The sequence below is a fragment of the Pipistrellus hanaki genome (assembly GCF_964339955.1).
Source record: "Pipistrellus hanaki genome assembly, chromosome: 12".
NCBI classification, from domain to species: Eukaryota; Metazoa; Chordata; class Mammalia; order Chiroptera; family Vespertilionidae; genus Pipistrellus; species Pipistrellus hanaki.
Window position 1 is genome coordinate 15,141,947 of NC_140514.1, and position 16,730 is coordinate 15,158,676.

At 58.2% G+C, this 16,730-nt stretch overlaps 1 protein-coding gene across 1 annotated transcript in view; it reads right to left on the reverse strand.

The window, feature by feature from the left end:
• The window catches only part of KCNK3 (potassium two pore domain channel subfamily K member 3), a 36,875-nt gene extending 20,793 nt beyond the window's left edge, over positions 1 to 16,082 (reverse strand). Inside the window, exon 1 of the mRNA XM_084901396.1 lies at positions 15,674 to 16,082. Coding sequence (XP_084757522.1) covers positions 15,674 to 15,956 — 283 coding nt within the window. The 5' untranslated portion in view covers positions 15,957 to 16,082. The remainder of the gene's footprint in view (positions 1 to 15,673) is intronic.
• Positions 16,083 to 16,730: the final 648 nt, after the last annotated feature.

The window sequence follows — 16,730 nt, forward strand, 5'->3', positions numbered from 1 at the left end:
CCGGCCAAGGACAGCGAGGTGGGAGCGGGCTGTGGGCCCCCCGCGGCCGGCCCACCTGCTCCCCCCAGGCCAGACCCAGGCTTTGGGCCCAGCAGGAACCTCCCTGGCCATGCGGAAAGGGGCTGGTTAACTCTGGCACCCAGTGGGGACCCGGGTAGGGGGCCACATCTGCCCTGCTTCATTCCTGGCCCGAATTGGCACCGGCACCTGGGAAGGGCAGCCGGCCAGCCACGTGCCAGTGTTACTTTAAAAATAAACCAGGGAAGAGCCAGGCTTAAAAATAACCCAGGGGATGTGTGAGAAGCTAATTACCACTGCAGCCCCCTGTCAGGGCTGTCTGTATGCCAGGTCCCCTCTGCTCATCTCCTCCAGAGGGAGGCAGGTCCCAGGCCCTCCCAGGGCAGTGGGGGCGGACAGGCCTCAGGATCTGATGGAGGAGCTGAAGGAGGCCCTGGGCATCCTGGGAAGCCTCCCTCATCACAACCAGGCAGGGAGGCTGGGGAGCCCGGGGGTGGGGGGATGGGAGCCCCCAGGCTGGAAAGAGAGCTCCATGCCTTAGTCCCTACCAGGGCTTCTCTACCTCACTAGTCTCTGGGCCTCGTCCACAACTTCCCACTGGAATCCCTCTGGCTCCAAAAGGGACTTTGAGGTCCTGAGTGCACCCCCTCTCCCAATTTTCTGAAGCACATGTTAGGACAGCCAGGTGGCCAGTGTTGCCAACTATATCCTGTTTAGGACTCCTGTCCACCACTTCTCATCTGTACCATTCTCTCGGGAAGGACTTTGAGGCTCCTCTTGCCCCATTGGGGTAAAAATGCATGGCCTTTCTGGATGCCCATTCCTGGCTGCCCCTGTAGGCATTCCTGGCCTGTGAGCTCCCATCTCTGGACCCTCAGTGCTGAGCAGGGGCTGAGCAGCAGGCTGGCCAGGCCCCCCAAGCTCCCAGACTCTAGAGATGGCAGTCAAGCGGGCAGAAGCCACACCCCCACACTCCCACTCGCAAACACACAGGTCCAGGCTCCCTTAAGGCTCTTGAAAACTCTTGCAGATTCCCCTCCTCCCCCCACCTTGGTGGGAGGACATCTTACAAGGGTGGGGGTGGGGCATAAAGCCCAGCTTAGGATGCAGCAGGGGACAGAGGGGCAGGATCAAAGAGGAAAGGCAGAGCTTTCCAGGAGGAGGGAGGCCGAGGCTGAGACTGCTGGAGGTGGACCGAATGATCAAAGGACAAGGCTGCGCTGGGGAGATGGGAGGAGGGGTGGGGAGAAGCTGCAAGCAGAGGCAGGCAGAGCTGGCCGTTGGGAGGTGGGGGCCGCTGCATGGTGAGCAGGGACTTGGGTGATGGACAGGCCTGGACTCAGGTCCCTGGCCGGGTGCCCTGAGCCGATAACCTTGCTGGGCCTCGGGCCTCATTTGCATAATGGACATAATGATCACTACCTCGTGGGCCTCTGCAGGAGGAGGTGTGTGAAGCATTTATGAAGGGGCCTGAAACTGAGCTGCGATCGTGTTCTTTCTCTCCCTGCCTTCCCTGGAACCCGGCTCTTCACTCCCACTCCGGGCAAACACAGAAGGCCCCCGGCCCCTCTCAGCGGCCCTGCTCCTGCAACAAGCTGTTGAATGTTACACCGTTTTCCCCGTCAGTGTCTCCAGCGGCCACCGGTTGCCAAACCCACTGGTTGTTTCTCTGCAGTCACCTGACCCGATCTCCCAGCAGCGGCTGGCAGTGGACGGCTCCCTCTCCCGACACTGGCCCCCTGGCCTCCACACCGCTCTCCCCAGCCCCTTGGTGTCCACCTCCCGCTGCAGGCGAAGGAGCCGGCCCCAGGCCTGCTCTCCCCTCTCTCCAGCTGACCTCATTTAGCCTCCTGACTTTAAATTATGTCCGTCTGATAACTCCCAAATTTATATCTCAGCTTTGACCTCTTCCGTGAGCCGCAGACTTGTCTCTCTAACTGCCTTCACGGATTTGTTACAAGCGTCTCAAAATTAACCTGTGTGTCTCAAACAGAAGTCTTAAATCTTATCTCTTGACCAAACCCGCTATTCACCAGGCTTTATTCCCCCACTCAGGAAACGCTTACCCTCCACCCAGGCGCAGGCCAAAGTCCCTCCTCGTCTTTCCCTGCCTCCCCTCCCCCTCCCCCTCCCTCCCGCCCTCTCCATGGCATTGCTCCTATCCATCAGCAGGTCCGGCCAAGTCTGCCTCGCAGACACCACTCAATCCGCCCTGCCCTCCACCTCCACAGTCCCCACCAGGTCCAGCCCTGCGTCATCCTGGCTTTCAGTCACTGAACTGCAGCCTGGCCAGCCTTCCGGCTTCCCTCTTACTCCACACCCATCTGACCTCCACCGAGCAGCTAGGGGACCTGGTAAAAATCTAAGTCATATCACACCACAACCCGGCTTAAGACCTCCCAGGGACTTCCAGGCCTCTTAGAACAAAACCCAAGCTCTTGATGGGGCTTCCATGGCCATCCTTCTCAATCTCCACCTCTTTGCTCAGCAGGCTGTACCTACATCTCTCTTTCTGCTCCTGTCCCTCAGACACGCCAAGGCAGGCCCCTGTCTGGGCCTCTGCATTTGCTGTTTCCTCCTGGAAGGTCCTTTTCAGATCTCTGCATGACACAGGCCCCCGCCCGGGAAGGCGCTCCCAGATGGTCCTGGCACTTGCTACCATTGAGATGATATTTTATTTGCGACCACATAGTTTAGTTTCTCGACTGTCTGCTTCCTCTGAAATGTGGGCACCATGAGGACAGGGGTGGGTCCCTGAGGTCTAGAATGGCACCTGGCACATGGAAGATGCTCAGAAAAACAAAAGGGATGGAGGGATGACTGTGCAGATGCCTGAAGGTGGAGTCAGGCGGCCTGGGTTTGAGGCCTGGCTCTGTTACTGAGCTGCTAGGGGCTGGGGTGGGGCTGGGAGCGCTCCCCACCTCTCCCTCGCCCGTTCTCAGTCTCATGTGGAAGAGAGAAAGGTTGACTGAATCAGTGATCCTCAAAGAATCTGACGGACCCCAGGCATTGCCGTCCTCTGCCACGCTGCGCCCTTGGTCTGCGTGAGCACACCAGTGCCTGCACCCTGCATGGACCTCCTTCCCGCCAGAGGCTGAGGAAGATGCTTGCTGGGACCTTCCACTGGCCTGTGCATGTTCCGCAATGGGTCATTGTGTAATATCCCGTAAACGTTTTCAGATATCAATACGTGGGGCTAACCCCGGCCGCTCACAGGCCTACCGAGTCACTGGGTCTGGGTGGGAGGTCACAGTTTCCATGAGCAGGATCTCGGCGGCCAGCCCCAGAGGCCTCTGAGTTAGCCCAGGGCCTGGGTTGCAGGACTGACCACGTCGCGCTCCCCCTGGCGGGCTCGGGCTCAGGCCCAGCGGCGATGTGGGAAGTCGGACCGCCCGCACCTCTCTGCAGGCCATCCCTGTCAGATCGCGCTGGCTGGGGTCAGCCTGCTCTCAGCACCACGGCTTCCTCCCACACCCAACGGGCTACCGTGGGAGCTGCCAGCCCGGGCGGCCCCCCTCTCTGGGGGGGAGGCTCCTGCATTCCAGCCGTCCCAGGGGCCGGGGCAGCGGACTCGCTCTGCTGATAACGGGGCCTGGGCCGCAGTCCGAAATGCTTTCTTTCCAGAAGGGGGGGCGGTTTGACGTGGAGGTCCCGGACAGAGCTTTATTCTTGGGACTGGCCTCAGAGGAAGTCCCTCTAGGGCTCCGCCGGCATGGGGTGAACTGGGGACAAGAGCGTAGTCCCAGGGACCGTGCCTCTCAGGAGGGGCTGGGAGAAGCCGAGGCCAGGGGCGGGCCCACCAGAGGCCGTCAGGGCTGTACGGGGCTCAGGCCCCACCAGCCCGGTCCTCTGCGGATAAGCCCAGGCGGATGTGACTTGCTGTGGGTCTCACAGCCAGGTAGGAGCAGAGAAACAGTGGAGGGCACTGTGTCCCCCACTTCCCTCAGTCAGCTGCACTGTTATCCGCCACAACGCCCAGAAAGCATGTGTCGACTGTTCATCGACTGGACAGCCCCGAGGGCAGCCAGGGACACCAGGGCCTCTTTGATCCCTGGGAATACAAGCATGCTTAGCTCCGGGGCCTGGAGCTGAGCAGGACACCAGAGGGAAGGAGGCTGCCACTGAGTTTGGATCCAGGTGCCCCTTTCTCTGGCCCCATCGGGAGGTGGATCAAGGACCATGAACAGCCCGAGAGGGTCTTACTAACCCCCATGGTGGACAATCCACCAGGCAGGCCATGCTGACGAGGGCGGCACACTGGCTCAGCCTGACCAAGGCCCCTGGTTTGTTCCCGGGTAGGTGACCCTCACACGGCCAGCCGAGGGGCCTGCTGGGCTGGAGCCCTTCCCTGGGGTTGTGTGAGAGCAGGCTGAGCGCTAAAGCCACGAAGGGGAGCCACGGCCTGTCCGCAGGACCCCCATGGGCACTCTCAGCCCCCTTTCTCCTCTGAGCGGGTGCGGAGACTGACCTTCTCCTGGGGCCACCCACTGGCTCCTGCTGTCTCCGCCACCTGGCTACTCCAGGCGCTTTGGCCTGCCAACACCGAAGATTCTTCCTCTGCTGCCCCTTGAATGTTCCTTAAAGACCAAGGAAACCCCGAAGGAAAATGCTAGCTGCCGGCTCACGGCCCGAGAGGGGCCCAGCCCCCCAGCTGCAGAGTGCAACCTTAAGACGCTCCCTCCTCTCCCGTGCCTGAGCTCGACTCCTCCACGTGGGGAGCATGTAACACTTCCCGCCTCCTGGGCTGAGTGCAGGTCTAATGAGTTACTCCTGGGGGCTGGGCCCTGACACCTGTGGCTCTGGCCCAGACAACTGATGCTCCTGGGACAAGCTTCCTCCTCAGCGCCCAGGGGCCATCTTACCCTATGGTCCCCCTCAGCAAGGCACCAGTGAGCACCCCCAACAAGGCCCCCTGCCCCCACATTTACTGGCCACGCTCAAGCATCATCACTCTGTTCCTATGTCCAGCTTCAGGCTCCTGTCCTGCCCAGAAGGACGGTGTTGACCAATGCACGGAACGAAGGCCACCCGGTGACAGCCGCCCCCACAGCACTGCCTCCTGCCCCCAACAGGCTGCCATGTGCTTCTGAAATGCACTAACGCCCGTGCAGTAGGGTGACCCACCTTTAGCCCTCGCAGGGAGAGCTCTGGATGTGATGCCTGCTCCCACGGTTGCTGGCTCTGGGTCACAGGAAGTGACCTCACCCTTCTCAAGTCCAATGTCTGGCGAAGTAGGAATCATGGTACCTACACCTTCGGGTTGTTGGGAGGCTCAGAAGAGAACCCGTGGGACCCAGTGTGGTGCCCGCTTTACCCGGCCCTCTCTGCCACACGCCAGCCGTATGACGCTGGGAACAATTCTTAGCCCCGCTGGGCCCCAGGGTCCTCGTCTATGAAATGGGGACAGTGAGGATTCAACGAGGTAACACACGGAGCGAACTCAGCCCATCGAAACCTCCCAGGGAACGGCAGCCTTGGCTCGTGACCGTGGAAACTGAGGCAGGCCCCGTGGGGAATGGCTGCTTCATGTGGGGTGTAAGATCTGGATGGAGTCACCCAGGGAAGACCCCTCGGCTGCATCCACCGAAGACTCGCTTCTGCCTGCTCCCCAGGCTTCGGGGAGCTCCCCTGCACCCTCAGGAGGACTCTCCCCATCCCAGAGAGAGGCCTCCTCCTGTCTGAGAGCATGGGGCCACTCTCTCCCGGCAGCTCTGCTGGAGCCGGACAATCTGGGTCTCTGGAGAGCGCCCCCCCGCAGATGATCCCGTGGCCCGCAGGCTGGAATGTGCCTCTCCGGATGTGTCTGAGATGGTTCTTTCTGCATCGGGGCCGTGGTCAGGAGAGGCCCTGCGCATTCCTGAAGAGGGACACTGAGTCCGAGCCAAGCCGTGGGGCCTTGAGCAGAGAGGAAGGGGATCTGCGAGGGGCCCTGGGGCTGTCTACGCAGAGAATATCCACAGAGTATCATCTCTCAGCCCGGCGCTGCCCCGGCCTCCGCACACCACCCACAGGCTGGCGGTGGTCTGGGCTCCGGAGTGGGGCTGTGCTCAGAAAAGGAAGTGTGTCCTGGGGGCTGGCGGAGGTCTGCTGCGTGACCAGGAGAGGAGGAAGGGGGCAAGCAGGGTTCAGGTTGTCATTACCCTCGTGTTCAAGTGGGGTCGTGGGACACCCACCAGTTCAACTGAGCTGATGAGGGTAACCCCTAATTCACCTGGAGTCATGGGGACCCCACTGGGCAGGCTCCAGGTCAGTGGATCCAAACACAGGTTGGCATCTGTCACTTCCCTCCTCCAGCACCTGTCAAATCAAGTCCATTCACTGGAGCCCAGCACTCAGCTTCTCCAGGAACTGCTCACAACCACCTTTCCTTGGCACGCTCATGGCCCTCAGCTGGCCTCACGCTGTTCCTGCATCCTGAAAAGCTCCCACTGCCAATCTTCACCTGAAGTCCTCCCTCTCCGCCCAAGCCCGTCTGAGGCACCACCTACTTCAGGAAGCCTTCTCACTTCCCTGTTTCAGTCACCCCTCTACGACAGTGGTCGGCAAACTCGTTAGTCAACAGAGCCAAATATCAACAGTATAACGATTGAAATTTCTTTTGAGAGCCAAATTTCTTAAACTTAAACTTCTTCTAACGCCACTTCAAAATAGACTCGCCAGGCTGTGGTATTTTGTGGAAGAGCCACACTCAAGGGGCCAAAGAGCCCATGTGGCTCGCAAGCCCAGTTTGCCAATCAAGGACTTAGCACACATACAACTCAATTTGTGGATTTAGGATTCTACTGGCCCAGAGACTCCTTGGGGAAGGATCTGGGCCCCAGTTTTCCATTCTCTTGGTATAGTGCCTGGCCCTCAGGAGAGCTCAATCATTTCTGGTAAACTGACTAAAATGAAGGCAAACCTTGGTTTATTTGGAAGTGACCCAGAGGCTATGGGGCCCCCTCTGGACACATCTGAGTCCCACTCTGGTGCTCTAGCTTTCTAGGATGATCAAGAAATCAAAGCATCTTAGGGTTGGGAAGAATCTTAACAGCCAGTTATTGCAGCCCCCTGGTCTGATATATGAACTGGGTGATGATTTTTTGACGTGTCAACTTGGCTAGGCTTAATAAAGGCCCTAGTTATTTAATCCAACACTAATCTAGATTTTGCTGTGAATGCATTTTGTAGATGTGATTAAAGTCCATAATCAGTTGTCTTTAAGTAAAGGAGATTATCCTAGATAATCTTCATGGAGCTGATTCAATCAGTTGAAAGGCTTTCTGAGCTGAGCTGAGGATTCCCCGGAGAAGAAATTCTGCTGGTGGACAGCAGCTTCCCCCTAGGCTGGCAGGAGTTCCAGCCTGTCCTTCCTGGTGGCCTGCTCTGTGGATTCTGAACTTGCCTAGCCAGTTACTATTATCACATAAGCCAGTTCCTTGCGATACATCTCATAATATGTATCTCCCACTGGTTCTATTTTCTGGTAGATCCTGACGGATCTAGGTGACCTCTGGTGCATGTCTATCCATGGGGAACTCCCCACCTCTCAAGGTCACACAGTCCATCTTTGGTCAAGTTCAAAGCTAATACGATCTGAATTATATTGGACTTAAATCTTTCTATGGACACCACCCACTGGTGCTGGTTCAACCCCATGCGCCTAATCAGCCCAAGGTTGATGCTTTTACCTTTTAATAGCCCAGCACAGAGGTTGGCAAACTCATTAGTCAACAGAGCCAAATATTAACAGTACAAAGATTGAAACTTCTTTTGAGAGCCAAATTTTTTAAACTTAAACTTCTTCTAACACTACTTCTTAAAAATAGACTCGCCCAGGCCATGTTATTTTGTGGAAGAGCCACACTCAAGGGACCAAAGAGCTGCATGTGGCTCTCAAGCCGCAGTTTGCCGACCACTGGCCCAGCAGATACTTGAAGGCAGCACTCATGTTCTGCAGGCCCGCCCCCACCAAGTGCCCTTCATTTGACGTTCTGCTCCCCTCCTCTGAATGTTGCCCAGGTTGTTGATGTCCAGATACATGTGTAGACACACGTGGCCTGATGGGTCTACAAAAGAGTGGGCCCTGTCCTGCTACCTGCATTCCACGCTGTCGCTGGCAACAGGGCGAGGTATCTGGTAGCCATTGGGCCTGGTGACTTCTCTGGGCCTTGGCTGTCTGGATCCCAGCCCATGTGAGAAGAAATGAGCCCGAGCCTCTTCTAATGGGGGCAGGAGGTCGGACTGCCCCTGGGCTTCTGGGTAGATGCCATGAGGGAAGAACCAGTTTCCCACTGTGACATGTAATCTCTGGAGCACCTCTTTTCCCTGGATCTAAGGCACTTTCCTGGCAGACAGGGGAGGAAAGGAGGACAGCCGAGGACCAGTGGCTTCTTGTCTGCAGGCTTCCCTATGGGACAAGCCCTTTTGCATTCCTCTCCCTCCCACCCACAGTGACTCCACGGCTGGCTCCCATGGGACAAATCAGAGCCCCTCTCTAAGCCGCAGAGAAGGGTCCATCAGTGCTGAGACCATTGGCTCTAACATTCCAAGACCAGATTCCTAAGGATTTTCCCAGTTCTAAACCTTCTTGTTCTTAAAACCACAGTCACATGACTATTCCCAGAAGTCAGGTCTCCAGGTTATTTAGATTCTTGTCACTAAAAGGATGGACCATGGATCAACAGCATCAGGTCCCTTGGGGTCCTGTGAGAAATTCAGAGTCTCAGGCCCCATCCCAGACCAAGTGGTTCAAGAGCTGCATTTAAACAAGATCAAACCCGGATCTGATCATTTGGGAAACATTAGCATAGAAAATTTTACATTGGCAGGCTAGCATTCATCATGTCCCCTTGTGGGCACCCGCCTCTATATGGATGGGAAGACTGAGGTACACTAGGGAAGTTTTTGTTCCTCCGATGAATACAGGGGAAGGGGTGGGGGGTGGGGGGAGAGAGAGAGAGAGAGAGAGAGAGAGAGAGAGAGAGAGAGAGAGAGAGAGAGAGAATGAACAATTTGTCTAAGGCTTCTCAGGAGAGAACGAACCCTATCTGTAGCTCCCAGGTCAGGTTCCTGCCTTGTTTTCATAGCAACCAGTGCCCCTTCATTTAGAGTCCCTTAGGTGTCACTGGAGGGAGCAGGAGTGGGGCGTTAGCCTCAGTGGCAGGGATCCCAGGAGGCCAGGGAGCCACCAGAGAGCTGCCTGAGCATCTGCAGTTTCTGGACAACCAGCAAATGTGGACAGAGAGGCAGTGGCATGAGCTTGGCCCTTGACTGCTCTATCGACGACCACAAAAGGCATTGGTCAGGTGACTCTCTGAGGACCAGAGGCTCATGGAGGGGTCAGGAGGAGGCCCGGGGCCAGCAGACGAGGCTGGCTGGCAGTTTGCCCTCTTTTCTAAGAGTCTGAGGAGGACCCACAGCATGGAGTGAAGTGTCAGTACACAGGGCTCCAAGGCCAGCTCTGAGGACCATGGGAAGTGTAGCCTTTCGCAAGTCCCTTTTCCCATCTGAACTGTAGTGTCCACACTGGAAAACGAGAGGACTGGGGCTAACGTTCTGCTTTCTCCTGGGGCTGCCTGCTTTATCCATAGTCCTGCGGGCAATCGGTCCTGAAACAGGCCACAGCTGGAGTGCCCTGCACAGACCCCGGTGCCGTTCTCATGACTTTGATGCTCCCATAGAAGGGATGGCAGAGGCTCTGTGGGGGTTGGGGAGTTGAGGGCTCTGGGGAAAGATGCTCCCTACAGTCTTGGGTGTAAGCCCCTGGGCTGTCGTTTTATATCTGTAGGGCCCTGGGCCACATTCTGCAGCTCTGAGCTGCCCTTTCCTGGCTGTAATAAGATGATCACGCCAGCCCTCCCAGGGCGGTCGTGGGAATGAAGGTGATAAGAAGGGCCTGGGTCAGCGCCTGACATGGTAGAGACCCATGCCATTCCCCTGCGTGCAAGGCAGAGATGAGGTCCAAGGGCGAGGAAGTGCCCATCCCGGGCTCAGCTAAGGTGCCCACAAGGCCAGCGGTCTCTTCCCTGGCAAGCTGACTGCAGGGAAATCAGTTTTACATTCTTTTAAATTACAAAACCAACTCACAGAGCCACCGTGTGTGCTGCCAGCTGAAAGCTGTTTATAGTGGCGCTTTGCACTAGATTCATCTGTGCTTGTTTATGTTTTCTTTGAAAATACTTATTGTGTTTGTCCTGTCTCCGCTCTGGCCAGCCGTGGGTCTTCTATTTCCATCCCATTCTCACCCCACTCCCTCCATGTATCTGCCTGCCGTCCCCTTCCTCCAGTCCCCATTGAGATGTATGGGGCCCGGACAGGTAGGCATGTAGGCAGGAGGCATGGCAGAAGGACCTCTGAGCACATACATCTGTTTTGTAGGTGAGAAAACTGATGGTCACAGAGGACCAGCAGCTGAACTAAGTGGAACTGGAACTTTTGCTTCCTTGCTCCAACTCAGGGTTGGTTCTATCACGGAGCACCTCACTCTCTCAATTGGTTTTCCCCAGGGTCTCCTGCCCAGAGGAGGGAGCATTGGCCCTGGGTCTGGATGGCAGGTGGGCTCAGGCATACGTGGTAACCTAGGAGGCCTGGGATGGGGGGTGGGATTAGGAGGTTAAAGGGAAGGGGGCAGCAGCCTCTGGTTTTCAGCCCCCCTGTCCCCGCCTGCTAGCAAGGAGCAGAGCTAGCTGTGGTCATAGAAGTCCTTGGGAAATAGCACTTCCCTCTGTGGGGAAGTAATAATACACAGACAATACTATTAATAGCACCAGTAGTTGCAGATGCTGTTTATTAAGTGCCTACTCTGTACCGGGCTCTTTCTTTATATTATCCCACTTAATCTTTGGGAGGCAGATATTAGCCTCCCATTTTGTAGATGACAAAACAAGCTCAGGGAGACTAAGTAAATTTGCTCAAGATCACACAGCTGGTGGCGGGGTTGCTGGGGGGGGGGGGGGGAGGGAGGGGAGTTAGTAGAGGGGTGGCTTGAGAGATGAAGCCAGTATCTGTGTTTCTACACCTCCCTCAGCCAAGGTCTGTGTGGTTGAAGCCGAGGAGTGGCCTGGGCAGGGAGGAAGGAAATGCCAACTGAGAGCAGGCTGTGGGGCTATTGCCTGCTGGGAAGTCAAGAGAGGACGGGGGACAGTGGGGTGATGAGCAGCTGGGGCCCAGCGCTAAGAGAGATGGTGGGTCGTGAGGGGAACAGGCTGGGGTGATGGAGAGAAGGTCAGTCTGGGCGCCCAAAGGTGCAGGTTCTACTCAGGGTCGTACCTTCAACTTCCTGTGTGACCTCGGGCCAGTCACTCACCTCTTAGGTGTTGGGATGATTGCTAACATCTCCTTTCGCTCGGGTGTTGGGATTTGGGGATGGCAGGTCCCTTTTATGGTTAAAGAGACCTCCCCTCCACCCCCTCCTTGGAAAGATGGAACAAGTGAGCGGCCGGCTTGAATTCACAATCGAATCCAGGCCCCGGGGACCTGAGGAGAGGAAGCTGGAGGCCGAGGAAAGAGCAGGACAGAAGCGTGTCTGCTCCAGCCCCTCCTCAGCGAATCACCATCTGGCCTCATGTGGCCTCATGTGGCCTGAGAGCCATTCGGATTCTGGGACCTGCGGTGGGAGAACAGGCACCTGTGAGCCCGTGGCAGCCCCGGGCTGGCCTGGTGCTGGGCACAGCTCTAGTGCGTGGCTAGGGGGCGGGATGCGGGGAAGCAGCAGGCTGGAGAGGGCTTTGTTGGGGGAAAGACAGGCTGTGGCTGTTCGGTGTCCTCAAGACACAGGGCCTGGGCTGAGTTCTTGAAGAGGAGAAGGAACTGGCAAGACAGCCAGAGCACGGGAGTCAGAGAGGCGCAGCTGAATCTGGGCAGGTGCCTCCTTTCAAGTCACAAGGCGGCGGGTGAGTCATTTACGCCCAGAGCCTTCCGTTCCTGCCCTGAAAGGAACGTAGGTAATCATGCCCATCTCGGAGCGTAGGTGAGGGAATGAATTGAGGGGACAGGAAGAAAGAGTTTTGGATAGGGCCTGCCCAAGAGTAGGTATGAAATGGTGGCTACTGTTATTGTTGTTGCTGTTAATAATGATACTAAATAAAGAGGAGTCCTGAACAAGGTGGGGCCTGGGAGGCAGGTTTTGCTACCCTCCGGCTATGTGGCGCCCACCACCTCTCTGTCAGAGGAGGGGGGCACTAGCTGATCTCCAGACCCCTTCCTGCTCCGACAGCCTCCAGCTATGAATAGATGGGGCTGGGGCCCCGGAGGAGTTTAATGACTCAACAGCCAGAAAGGTTAAACTTCCCCGTTTCTGTTTGTATACGATGAACTTGAGGCCCAAGAATGGAAGCGTTTCTTGGCTAGGAGACCAGAGATGGGAGCTGAGGAATCCTTGCAGCCAGCAGAGACCGTGACTAACCAGGTGAATGACTAATGCTGACCCTGCTGACCCTCAACCAATCAAGGCTGCCCATGGTGGGTGCCCTGCAAGCTGGCATCACCGAGCATATCTTGGCTATGCTGGTCCTGGCCGGCTCTGGGCTTCACAGCCTAGGGAGGCAGAGGAAGCAGCAGGGGAAAGAGCGCTAGACTTGGAGTCCGAAGACCCAGCTTCTTGCTCTAACTGCTCACCAGCTGTTACTTTGGGGGGTCCCTTCCCCTCCCTGAGTCTCCAGGCCCCCCTCTGTGCAATGGAGCTAACAACACCCGCCCTGGAAACATCCCTGAGCTATGAAGGCTGAGGTGAAAGTGCACCGTGCTCATTAGGGAGCTGAATGAATGGGAGGTTCTGTCACTGTCCTATCCCGCTGGGATTGCTGGTGCCTCAGCAGATCCATTTGGGTCCCCAAAGGAGTCAGAAGGACAGAGGCTGCTGTCTTTGGGTTTTGGGTCAATGAGTCTCATATAAAGCCCTTTCCAGCCATTGATCACAGCCTAGACTGTAGGGCTCCTATGGACACCTTCCTGCCAGATGGCATAGCCGGGGTGAAAGGTGACAAAAAGCCAGGGATGGTTGGGGGAGGCAGGGAGTGGGCTGTGCCAGTCTGGAGCCCCCACAGCCCTAGGGCTGTGCTTTGAGGCTGTCTTTCCTCTTGCCCGGCATGTTATAAATAAATAATCACAGAACCACACTCTATCTGTCTCTACCTCCAGCTTTTAGCATCTCTCTTGGTGAGGACGACAGACACTTTGGGAGACGGCAGGGATGGAGGGAAAAGAGGATGTCTTTTCATTTCTGCACACCTTAAACCCATCAACAGCCTTCTCTGTGCCTCTGGGTATGGTGCAAGCATAGGGGGCACTGAGATGGGGACCAGAAGGCCCTGCCCACGTGAAGGTTAATGACGGTGTGGGTAAAGAGACCAAACACAGCCCCTCAAATTTAAGTAACCATGCAAAAGCGCCTCCAGTGTCATCCTGACAATAAGTCTTGCAATTGCCCATAGCAGTGGCTTGGGGTGTTCCCGGAGACTCTAAGGAGGAAGTGGGGTGTGAGCGGGACCTGGAAGGTTAGCTTGGACAAGCTAAATAGGAGACAGAGAAGAAGGCGTGTCAGACGGCCACACCTGAGGTGTTCTTGGGGGAACAGCGTGGCTGCAGTGGAGGGATCATGTCAGTGTGAAGTGAGAAATGAAGTTGGACATCGAGGTTGCAGCCAGGTACAAAGGACCTTGAAACTAGATAAGGCGCATGGACCGGACTCCACGGGTAGGGGACCATCGCGGGCTGTGGAGTAGCATACCGGTGTGGCCGGAGCTGTGCTTTGAGGAGACTCTTTCTGGCAGCACTGTCCCGGGGAACTCGCCCTGTGGGGGATGAGGCTGGAGGCAAGGAGTCAGTTGGGAGGTTCCCGAGGAGTCGGGCCACAGGTACATGGGGCTGAGAGAGAAAGGGGGCACAGAACCACGGGCATGGTGTGTGGGAAGAGGGAGCAGGGAGGCCTGAGAATGTTCGCTGCTCCTGAAACCCTGGCAGGTGGCAGGGCAGTGGTGGAGGGGCAAAGGGAGGACCCCGTCTGGTCCTTCCCAGGAAAGCAAACCTGAGCTTCGGGCAGGGCCCGTGTCTGGCCATCCTACTCTAAACTCACAGGGTCAGCAGAACCCAGAGGGACCCCCACTGGGGCCACATCTACTTGTGGCTCCTTTTTCCCCCCCGTCCAAGAGAGGAATCCAAGCACTGCCCTGCCAGCTCCCTGTGGTCCCCAGAGAGACGTGGAGCCTCCCGCAGAGTCCTGCAGCGGACAGACGGACAGAGGGCAGGGACAGCCCCGAGCCCTGCCTTTACCCTCAGGACTCCTGTGGCCTCTCGGGAAAACACTGTCATCTTGCCATGGGCCATGCCAAGTGGCAAGGAGCCCCTGGGAGTCCTGCCAAGGCAAGGAGGGGACCCGGGGGAGGAGAGGAGACAGGAGAGGTGGAGGAACCAGCCCCCGGTGGCTTCCCAGGGGGCTTTGGAGGAAGGTGGGTGGGAGCACCTCAGGACGGGGAGGAGTCCTTGAGCTCGTTGTAGCCAAGCTCTTGTTGTCCGGCAGTGAGCCTGAGACCCAAGCCCGGGAAGGGACTTGCCCAAGGTCACACAGGGGCAGAAGTGAGGAGCTGGCTGGGTCCTCCGCGTCCTGGGGGTGGGGAAGGCGTTCACTCCTGTCTGGTCACTTTTGAACAGCACAGCAAGGGCCTCCCTGAAGAGTTATTCCCTGGACATCCGTGGTGTGCCATGTGCCCGTGCCTGTGTGTGCTCATGCGTGTGCCTGTGTGTGCGCGCGCCTGTGCCTGAGTTGTGAGAGAGCCTAGGTGTGTGTGTGTGTAGCTTCCTAGGCTGCGGTTGGCCTCGGCTTGGAGACGGGAACTGAGGCCATTCCTGTGAGGTGAGGCAGACAAAGCTGCATCTGGCTCCCAGAGCCAGTTCTGCCACCCTGACAACACTAAAGGCACAAACTCTCGGAATCGGACACACACACACACACACACACACACACTCACACACACACACACACACTCACACACACACACACACACACACACTCACACACACACACACACTCACACACACACTCACACACACACACACACACACACACTCACACACACACACACTCACACACACACACACACACACACACACACACACTCACACACACAGGCACCTCCCCACAGCCCACAGATACAGGGTGTTTCAGGAACCCAGAGTGGCCCAGAGTCCCCCGAGTGCCGAGTCCCTGCAGCCACACGTGTCCCCGGAGCCCCAGCCCATCTGCAGGGACAGGGAGGAGTCGCACACTCCCAGCGGCTCGGCTGGGCTCGCACTCAGCGGCCCGGGTCCACGGCTTGGCCGGACCACACCCCTCCTCCCCGGCCTCCCTCGCCCGGCTCCTTCCCGATCCTCTCACACACTTCGGAGTCCCCCGGGGCCCCGCGCAGCCTGGCAGGGACAAGTTGGGGCTGGCCCCGCTGGCTGGAGAGTCGGGTCCGGAGCCAGGAATCGACGCCGGGCCCCCCCAAAACCCTCCTCCTGTCCCCCCCGCCCCCTCCACCCCCAGTCCTGTGCCCGCGGAGCAGACACGCCGGGCTCAACTCGGGGCTGTGCAAGCACTGGGTTCGGCGCTCAGACCCTCCACCGGGGAACCCCCTCCCCAGCGGGCTCCCCGGAACGCCGGCTCCGGGTCCCCGCCCCCTGCCCCGCGAGGAGTTACCGATGGTGGTGATGACGGTGATGGCGAAGTAGAAGGAGCCGGCGAAGCGCCACTGCACGCCGGCCTTGTGCGGCTTGAGGCGCAGCACGACGCGCTCCAGCTCCTCGTAGCCGCCCTGGCTGAGGTTGTAGCGCGCCCGCAGCTCCTGCTGCCGCAGCTCCAGCCGCTGCCGCTCGATCATCTCGGGCTCCGACTCGAGCGCGTCGAAGACGGCGGCGCCCACCAGCAGGTAGGTGAAGGTGCACACGATGAGCGCCAACGTGCGCACGTTCTGCCGCTTCATCGTCCCGCCCGGGCCGCCGCCGCCGCCGGCCCCCCGGCGTCCCCGGCCCGCGCCCCGGCCCCGGCCCCGGCCCCGGCCGCCGCTGCTGCTGCCCCGGAGGCGGCCTGGGGCATGGCTGCGCTCGCAAGCTCCCGCGCTGGGCACCCGCTCCGCGCCCCGGGCCGCCGCCGCCGCCAACGCCGCCGCCGCGGAGCTGTCCCTTCAGCACCACCCACCGCCCTCCTCCGCCCGGCCCCGCTCCCGCCCCCCGCCCCCCGCCCGCGGGCCGCCTCCTCCCGCCAGCCCTCCCGCCCAGCCAAATAAGGACTGGGGAGACGCGCGGAGGGAGGGAGGGAGGCGGTGGCTGGCGGAGGGGGAGGGGACGGGCAGCGAGCGGGAGAGCCGTGGAGAGAGCCGCCAGGACACACACACACACACACACACACACACACACAGACCCAGACCCAGAGATAACTAGACAGAGAAAATGCATAGAACTAGAGAGAGAGAGAGAGAGAGAGAGAGAGAGAGAGAGAGAGAGAGAGAGAGAGAGAGAGAGAGAGAGAGAGAGGTGTGCCAGGCAAGGAGATAAAATCAGAGGTAGACTCATAGGCAGAGAAAAGAAGAGGCAGGCAAAAAAAATACCGAGCGAGAGAGAGGCAGAGAGCGGCAGACCATGACAGGGAGACCTGGGTAGCTGGAGATCAATGGATAACACAGAATCAGAAAAGCAAGGAAGGGGAGAGGGAAGGCAGAGTGAGCCCCTAGCCCATCCTCCTCCCTCCACAGAAACCA